The sequence below is a fragment of the Tamandua tetradactyla genome, chromosome 4, assembly GCF_023851605.1.
Source record: "Tamandua tetradactyla isolate mTamTet1 chromosome 4, mTamTet1.pri, whole genome shotgun sequence".
In the NCBI taxonomy this organism is placed as follows: Eukaryota; Metazoa; Chordata; class Mammalia; order Pilosa; family Myrmecophagidae; genus Tamandua; species Tamandua tetradactyla.
Genome location: NC_135330.1, coordinates 3,923,571 through 3,932,243, shown reverse-complemented (window position 1 = coordinate 3,932,243; position 8,673 = coordinate 3,923,571). Strand labels below are relative to the sequence as shown.

Below are 8,673 nucleotides of genomic sequence, written 5' to 3'. Positions count from 1 at the left end.
CAAGACCTTAAGACCTCATAATAGACTCTGTAGTGATCAAGACAGAGTAGCATTGGCTCAAGTTAGAAAAACTGATCAACAGAACAAATGGAGAATTCAGAAAGATACACATATACCAAAAGCATGATCAACAAAAGAAAAAATAGATTAAGTGGATTTCATCAAAATTAAAAACTTTTGTGCATCAAAGGATATTATCAAGAAAGTGGAAAAAAAACTCTACAGAAAGGGAGAAAATAGTTGCGAATCGTATATCTGATAAGGGTTTAATATTCAGAATATATTTTTAAAAACTTCTTTAACAACAAAATGACAACCCAATTTAAAAATGGACAAAGAACTTGAATAGACATTTCTTCAAAGAAGATACATAAATGACCAATAAGCACATGAAAAAATGCGCAACCACATCAGTCATCATGGAAGTGCAAACCCAAAACACAATGAGATACCACTTCACGCCCACAAAAATGGCTACTGAAAAAATAAATAAAACAGAAAGGACAAGTAGGTGGTGAAGACGTAGAGAAACTGAAACTAAGGCATTGCTGATGGCAATCCAAAACGGTGCAACCAGCGTGTAACAGTTCAGGGATTCCTCAGAAAGATAGGCACAGAAATACCAAATGACCCAGAGGTTCCACTCCCAGGTTTACGTCCCAAGCACTGGGGAGCGACTGGGACGGACACCCGCGCCCCAGCGCTGCCCGGCCTTAGGGACAGCCGAAGGAAGGGGGCGGGACCGCGGACGGCAGGGGGAGGGACCGCGGAGGGCAGGGGGCGGGACCGCGGACGGCAGGGGCGGGACCGCGGACGGCAGGGGGCGGGACCGCGGACGGCAGGGGGAGGGACCGCGGACGGCAGGGGGAGGGACCGCGGACGGCAGGGGGAGGGACCGCGGACGGCAGGGGGCGGGACCGCGGACGGCAGGGGGAGGGATCGCGGACGGCAGGGGAGGGACCGCGGCTGCCCCCCGCAGGTGCGCGCGGGAGACGACACGCGACGCGCGCACGTGGTCCGGCTGGACGAAGGAAGGCAGCTGCAACACGCGCTCCAGCAGGTATGGACCTGAAAACATCACGCAAAGGGAAATGAGCCCGACCCAAAAGGACAAACACTCTGTGCTCCCGCTTCCATGAACTGCAGAGAAGCAAATGCAGAGGCAGAAACCACATCACTGGATACCGGGCACTGGCGGAGGGAAACGGGGAATTCTTGCTCAACGGGTCCAAAGTCTCTGTGCTGAGCGATGAAAAGATTTGGTAAAGGATGGTGATGATACCGGCACAGCATTCTATACGTAGTCAATGCCACTGAACTGTACACATAAAATGGCAAATTTTATGAGATACATATATTGAGATAGATAGATAATATATTATATTTATATATAATAAAAAATTGTAAAAAAGACATACCCACACATACGCACACAATCAACGTGAATGTTGGTCTTCTCAATAAATTCAATAAATGGTGCGGGATCGACTAGATCTCCATATAAGAAAAATGTGCCTGAAATCCTCACACCACCCCTAAAAATACATTCCAGGAGGACTGCACATTTACCTGTGTAAAGTAAGACAATAATGCTTTTAGAGGAAAACATGGAAGAATATCTTCATGACCTCGGCGCAGGCAAAGATTTCTTAAATAGGACACAAAGGCACAAACCTTTAACAAACCGTGTGGATCTCGGCCGTCCCGCGGGAGCGGGGTACTTCAGGCCGTGACCTCACCATCATGGCGGCTGGGTGTAGCCGGCAGGAAGAAGGATGTGTGGCGCTGAAGAGCGCCTTCCGCTTCCGTCGGCGCAAGTGCTTTCATTTCCTCTGCTGCCGTGACTAAGATGGAAGCGCTGCTGCGCTCCCGGTCTGGGCTTTGGGCCGGGGGTCCGGCTCCCGGGCAGTTTTACCGCATCCCTCCCACTCCCGGTTTCTGCGCGGACCCGGCGCCCGCGCTCCACGGGGGTCCGACCACGCGCACCCAGTAGGTTCTCTGCGCCTCAGCCCTCGGGAGGGTGGGAGCGCGGGGCGCGCTGCGGCCGGGTCCGTGAGAGCCGGGCCAGGCGGGGACCCAGGGCGCGGGAAGAGGGGCATGCCCTCCTCCCGCACCGCCCTGGCCCAGACCTCCGTTCACTCTCAGGAACCCCATGGTGACCGGGACCTCCGTCCTGGGCGTGAAGTTCGAGGACGGAGTGGTGATTGCAGCAGACATGCTGGGCTCCTACGGCTCCCTGGCGCGCTTCCGCAACATCTCTCGTATTATGCGAGTCAACAACAGCACCATGCTGGGCGCCTCTGGAGACTACGCTGATTTCCAATATTTGCAGCAAGTTCTCGGGCAGATGGTGTAAGTCATGCGGACAGTAGGTAGTAGTTCCGGTATGGGAAGAGGAATCCGAAGTGGGGAGAGGGATGGAGGGATTTGAGGCTGCAGTGGAAGAGACGGCGAATTCGGGGAAAAGGATTGTTGGGGGTGGAAGATGTGGGAGTGTTTGCAATAAATAGTTTTCCGTATCTGTTGAGTGTAAAATGGGGAAGAGCGCGGTGACTTCTTTTGGGGATGGGTGGAAATCCAGACTTCGATTCTCCCCTTTTTTGCACAACTTATTAAGGATTGACGAGGAGCTGTTGGGAGATGGACACAGCTATAGCCCTAGAGCTATTCATTCATGGCTGACCAGGGCCATGTACAGCCGCCGCTCCAAGATGAACCCCCTGTGGAACACCATGGTCATTGGAGGCTATGCCAATGGAGAGAGGTTGATTTGAGTTCTAACAGTTTATTTGCTTGAATACCCAGCCCAGTCCCCCAAGTAATCCCATTTTTAACTCAGATCCCATTCAGCTAAGATACAGAAATGTAAGATGAATTATTTCACCTGTTGTGTCCTGTTATAAGCTTCCTGGGTTATGTGGACATGCTTGGTGTAGCCTATGAAGCCCCTTCCGTGGCCACTGGTTATGGTGCATACTTGGCTCAGGTGAGTAAAAGTCCAAGAGGTGGGAAAGAGGAGAAAAAAAAGAGACAGTGGGGGTTAGTGGTTGTACTTCTCCTGGGATTCTGACATAAGGAACAGATAGGATCCTTTCTACTGAGCAGGTGGTTTGTCCTCTTTGTGGTCCCAGAGCTACAGGGGGATGCATGGGGATCAACAGACATGTGCAAAGAGAGAATACCTTGTAACTTCTCCTTAAATAGGTGTTAGCACAAGTGAGCAGCATTAATTCTGGGAAGGCTGTAGGTGGAATGTCACCTTTTCACTCCCTTAGGCTTCTTTTTCACACTATGGATTTGAAACGAACAAGGAGCCTCTGATCTCTTCCATATTTCCCCCATGCCCAACCCTTTAGCCCCTGCTGCGAGAAATTCTGGAGAAGCAGCCAGTGCTGAGCCAGACTGAAGCCCGAGAGCTGGTGGAACGCTGCATGCGTGTGCTGTACTACCGAGATGCCCGTTCTTACAACAGGGTGAGGGGGGGTGTGAAGAAGAACGCTGGGAGTCTAACTGGCAGGCTCTGGATGCTTGCAACTCTCCGGGATTTCTAAGATTTGAAGGATGGACTGCCTTGCTTGTGGGTCCCAAGTTTTCAGGCTGGGGCAAGACCCTTTACTTGAGTTTTGACCAGCAACTCAGGCCTTTTCTCACATGGGGGTTGGCATTTTCATTGTGAACTCTTCTTTCAGTTTCAAATTGCCACGGTAACAGAAAAAGGTGTTGAAATAGAAGGACCACTGTCTGCAGAAACCAACTGGGATATTGCCCACATGATCAGGTGACTCAAGTTAAAATTACAGTAGAAAAAAAATAGATGGTAGAAAAGTTGTGAAGCCCTTTGGCTTGCTCTAAGCTGGGTTTTCCTGGAGGAGTGCACCAGAAAAATTTTCTGGGTGGAGAGGGTTTGAGGATAGAGCTGCTTTTTAAATTAATCCTTCTCTCTGTGGTTTCATAACTGTATTATGCTTCCTTTTTAGTGGCTTTGAATGAAATACAGAGGCATTATCCAGAACTGCAGTTGTACCCTCCTTTTAACTTTGAACTTGGCTGTTCAAAGTCAGACTTTTATAACAAATAAATCCTTCAAAACACTTGCTGACTGGTTTCATTTTATTTGACTAGGTCAGACGGAGAGCAGAACTGCTGAGTATTGCCATCTGCCATTTCCTCCCCTGGCCAGAGAACCCTTAGGTCTTTCTTCTAGCTAATAGAGAATTTTCTACATGGCAGTGTCTTCATTTGGGCTTCATGTAGAAGCCAGGCTTTATCTTTCAGTGACAATTGGTCTTTTGTGTTTAACATTTATTTCTTCATTGTTTCCCCACTGCACTATTTCTAAATGTATGTAGATTTTTCTTGTTAATGTTGGCTGCAGATGCAGCAGCTAGTGGGATAGCTCTGTTTAAGTTCACCCAAAGTTGGAACTGGAGCCTCCATCCATCCCTCACCCATCCAGTCTTTTAATTCTTCATATAGGAAATCCACAACTACTTCATTTTTAGCACTGTCAAAAAGCCATGGTTGGCATGGCATATAGAACTGAGTCAGATCACTTGGGGGGATTAGCAAAATTCCATTCTGAGAATGGTGCTAAACCTAAATTTTATAAAAGACCACCTTGGGTGATTCTGATGTGTGTTATCTCCAAGCCTCTTTTTAGGAACTGGTATAGGCAGTAAAACTCAAATCTTACAGTAATTCAGTGAAGTGAAAGAACTGCATTTGTATTGCCAATGATGACAATAAACTAGGAAATTCAAGCAAGGAAAACCATGAGCTTTCATTTTGATCTTCCACACATTCAATCTCAACACAGAAAGTAGTCAATAAATACTTTATTGATTAAACTGAATTATAAAAAAAACAAAACAAAACAAAAACCTTCCTTCTACTACTAAGCCATGCAGGCAGAGTCCACAAAGATAATTTCCTGGCCAAAACCCAGCTGATCCACTGTTGATATTATGGTCTTAAAAAAATTACCCATCAAGAAAGTCATACATTGTGCAGAGGCCAGGAACCCAGCTCTGCTAAGGCTGTGGTTGCTGCTGGGACTACCAGGTAGTAGGATTAGGTCCTTGTAGATAGTCAACCAACCATAGTTCTTGAACTTTCTCAAAGGCAAAGGTTGACATGGAAGTCCATATTCTGTCAATAAAATGGCATCAGGCAAAAAGCTGGCAAGAAGAGCCCAGATGGGTCTGCAGTTCAGTTTCCAGATACCATGAGTTCAGAAAGCTGGCCAAGCTGTTTTCTGGGAGGCATCACTCCAGTTCACTATTATAGTGTGCTGGGGGGTTAAAAAAGGGGGTAGGGTAGAGAAGTAGGTGGTAGCAAATGTCACACCTGTACCAACAGGTTCATCACATCTTGAGCATCAACCAGATTTGTGAAAGCCTATTAAACAAGGTCACCTAGAGAAAAACCACATTGTTTATAAATCCATTTCCCCTTATTTTATTAATGTTCCACTTATGTACATTTTAAAGACGGACGATTTACAAGCCTGTGTGGATTGCCTCTCCTTGGCTCACAGGTAGGATATGTTGCTGAAAGCCTCAGGAAGGATACAAGAGTGGTACAGCTGTAGGAAAGGTGGACATGGTTTTCTGCTCCTTTCCTCTGTATGTTACAGTACATTTCAGTTTACTACCATGAGTGCATACAATGTAAAAAAATCCCTCATGCACTTTGTAGAAAAAAAATTTTTCTCTTCGAAGCTGGCAGTGAAAAATAAAGATCTGTCTTTGTGCACACTTCAGTGTGTTTCTTCATGTCAAATTCTCTAAATTCTAGTGCGAAAGCCACAGGGTAGACAGGCGTGTAGATTGGTCTTCTCTGTTTTAAAAAGTTCAACAACTCCCTCTTGCACACTTAGCTCCTGGCTTTTTCGGACATGTGATTTGAACAGGCATGCTGTGCACTCAACAGGAGGAAGTTCAGCGAAGCGGGGATTGCCCTGGGAGCTTGCAGAATGAAGACCATACACTGGGACAGCTTTCCACCCTAACACTGTCTGACCACCTCAGTACCTCATCTGCTAACGACACGTGTACGGTCCTTTAACCGGAAGGATGGTGTTGAGTGGGGAAAGGGGCCAAGGACTACAAGTGCAAAGAAAATTTGTTTTTATTGTGTTTTTGTTGGAGGGAGGGTGGTGAGGAAAGGCAAATCATTTCATTGTTCTAGATAACTGAAGGTGGTTTCATGCATTTTTAAAGCCAAAATTTTATATCTAGAGTTGCTGTAGAAACCAACATCTCTGGAGAGGGAAGGAAAGTAAAGGAGAAGGAAGAGAGAGTTCAGTGGGAGTTTTTTCCATTTTCATTTTTATATAAAAGTGTTGAGACCACAATGAAAAAAGAATTTTTATCCATAACTGTAATAAACCAGTTTGTGAGCTACATCTTTTTGTCCTTCTCATCTTCAGAAGTGTCCTCACATTGACAATGGTTAGACAGCATCATGCCCAAAGACACTGGTCACACAGTAATGCAAACAAAAAACAAACGTACTAGGATACAATTGAGGTTAAGGGGAAACGCAAAATTTAACATTCACTCACAAAGGACTTTTTTTTTCTTTTTTTTTTGATTTTTGTCAGAAAAATACCAAACACAGTGATTTAAATTTTCTTAAGTCACAAAAACCAGTTTTTAGCAGAAGTGAATAAGTAATGGGCCAGCTCCTTGGCTCAGACATGATCACTACTGGTTTTCCTAAAAACGAACGAATCCACAGGGAAGTATCAGTCAACATCAGGGGGGAGTGGTGGCATAAAGTTAAAAAATATAAACCAAATATCCCACCTGGTATACCCCCTTTTCCCTAAATCCCTCTACCCTCCCCTCACACTCCCCACCCCCATTCCACACTCGTCATGACGCCAACACTCAAATCTCCATCAGATCATGACGCCAACACTCAAATCTCCATCAGATCGAGGTCAGCTTCTTCAAAGCCATAGAAAGACTCGGTCTCACTTTCACCCTCAAAGAGCTGGTGAAGGCTTTCAGGTTCAACTGTCTCTTCCGGAGATGATCTTGGGCGGGGAGTAGAAGCTGAGGGCTCCTCAGACTGTTCCCCACTCAGCTTCAGTTGCTCCTCCAGGGAGGCAATTAGCTCCTCTTGCATGTCAGCATTTCTCGTGGGTGGGTTAATGCTGCCATCGGGGCCAGGCAGAACACTAGCCACCAGGAAAGACCGCTGCACTAGCTCTGGACAGTCCCCAATGACAGCCAGCACCTCGCCCAGCCAGACCAGCACCAGCTGAAGTAAGACATCAGAATCACATGCAGTATCTGCCATTTCCCGAGCCTGCTCCTTCCACTTTTTGTGCAGGAAGTTCTTAACAGTTCGTTTGATGCACACATCTAATGGCTGGATTTTGGAACTGCAGCCTGCTGGAACCACTGCAGGCAAAGTGCTAGAGGCACTAAGCATAGCCAGCACCTCTTCTGATAAGTGAGTGCGATGACAGTCCATGACAAGCATGCCTTTGCTGTGCTGACAAGCTGTGTGCTTCCGCCACACTCGGGCTGACCACAACTCCATGATCTCATCATCGCTGTAGCCACTCTCCTTTGCCTCTAGCAATACAGAGTCGGGCATATTAGCAGGCTGATCCATTTGCCCCCGGTAGAAAACCAGAGTGGGGAGGACAGTGCCATCTGCCAGAATGGCCAGCACCACATCACACCAAGGCTCCCCTGTGCCCACTGTCTGCAGGGCGTTCTCTTTCCGGTCGTCACTGCTCAGCACCTCTGTGTCTAGGAACAAGGAGATCTCATCGATAGCCACGATCATAGACAAGGGCAAGTCCTGGTTGTGAATTTGCCGTTGCACAAATTCAATGAAGAGTCCTGCATTCTCTGCCACATCCTTGGGCAGTGTGTGGGCCACAGCTCGCCGGGCATGGGGAGTCAGGTGGTGCCGCAGCATGAAACGCACAGCCCATTCATAAGAGATCTTAAAGCCCCCTTCCAAAGAACGTCCGATTTTGGTAGCCTTCTGGAACAAGGTCTCTTCATTTACAGGTAGCTGTTGCTCACGCTGGGTCAGCACCCACTCAGCCAGTTTCTCTTCTGCCTCTAAGCTCAGATATTTACCCTCCAGATTCTCTCCCTGGGAGGCCTGGAAGCGCCGTAGCCAACGCCGGATACGTCGCTGGGGGTTTCGGAAATGCTCAGCGGCCTGCTCAGTATTGCAGCATAGGGCAAACAGTACAACTCGAAGCTTCTTCACAGACAGCTGCTCTTTCTTGCCAACCCCACTGCTACTACCCCCACCTGATGCTGGCTCAGGTTCCTGGGTGGCTGGACTTCCATCATCCTGGTCATCAACATTCAGACACTCAGCATCCTCAGCAGCCAAAGGCAGAAGAGCTGAAGGCTGGGGATGAGTAGGGGTTGGTGGTGGGGTTGCAGTTGAGGCTGGAGATGGGAGTGCCTGAGCCATGGGTGCTGGGAGCTCTTCAGGTTCAGCCGGGATGGCCCCCGCAGGCTTCACAGTAGCAGCTTTGTTGTGGGGGAAGGAAGGAGGCGGGTACATATTCTTCAAGTTCCGGTCATGCACGCGGTCCCGGGTCTGGCCATGCCTAAGGGGGATGGATATGGGGGAGCAGAGAGAGGAGAAGGTAGTGTCGTTAAACTAGGAATGTGAGATAATAGTAAC

The 8,673-nt window shown here is 47.8% G+C and overlaps 2 protein-coding genes and 1 long non-coding RNA gene across 4 annotated transcripts in view; 1 reads left to right on the top strand and 2 right to left on the bottom strand.

Moving 5' to 3' along the window:
* Positions 1-1,205: 1,205 nt before the first annotated feature.
* LOC143678715 (uncharacterized) lies at positions 1,206-1,701 on the bottom strand. The gene is made up of 3 exons (XR_013173419.1): positions 1,675-1,701; positions 1,419-1,569; positions 1,206-1,318 (listed from the first exon to the last, which is right to left on the bottom strand). It is a non-coding gene; the product is annotated as an uncharacterized LOC143678715 (long non-coding RNA).
* Positions 1,702-1,813: 112 nt separating this feature from the next.
* On the top strand, positions 1,814-4,091 carry PSMB4 (proteasome 20S subunit beta 4). The gene is made up of 7 exons (XM_077156016.1): positions 1,814-1,989; positions 2,146-2,352; positions 2,618-2,764; positions 2,905-2,986; positions 3,357-3,473; positions 3,690-3,778; positions 3,978-4,091. Exons 1-7 carry the CDS (start codon positions 1,850-1,852, stop codon positions 3,988-3,990), a joined length of 795 nt encoding a protein of 264 aa, XP_077012131.1. The 5' UTR covers positions 1,814-1,849; the 3' UTR covers positions 3,991-4,091.
* Positions 4,092-5,257: 1,166 nt separating this feature from the next.
* POGZ (pogo transposable element derived with ZNF domain) overlaps positions 5,258-8,673 on the bottom strand; it is a 76,139-nt gene continuing 72,723 nt past the window's right edge. For both annotated transcript variants that reach the window (XM_077156015.1, XM_077156014.1), the window contains one exon: positions 5,258-8,596. In XM_077156015.1, coding sequence (XP_077012130.1) covers positions 6,925-8,596 — 1,672 coding nt within the window. In that variant the 3' untranslated portion in view covers positions 5,258-6,924. The remainder of the gene's footprint in view (positions 8,597-8,673) is intronic.

What these genes read in the sequence shown, in the direction of transcription:
- PSMB4 (XM_077156016.1), top strand. Translation starts at nt 1,850, where the DNA reads ATGGAAGCGCTGCTGCGCTCCCGGTCTGGGCTTTGGGCCGGGGGTCCG. An exon ending in GGTCCGACCACGCGCACCCA is followed by an intron (nt 1,990 to 2,145) that starts GTAGGTTCTCTG and finishes GTTCACTCTCAG; the next exon opens with GAACCCCATGGTGACCGGGA. An exon ending in CAAGTTCTCGGGCAGATGGT is followed by an intron (nt 2,353 to 2,617) that starts GTAAGTCATGCG and finishes CAACTTATTAAG; the next exon opens with GATTGACGAGGAGCTGTTGG.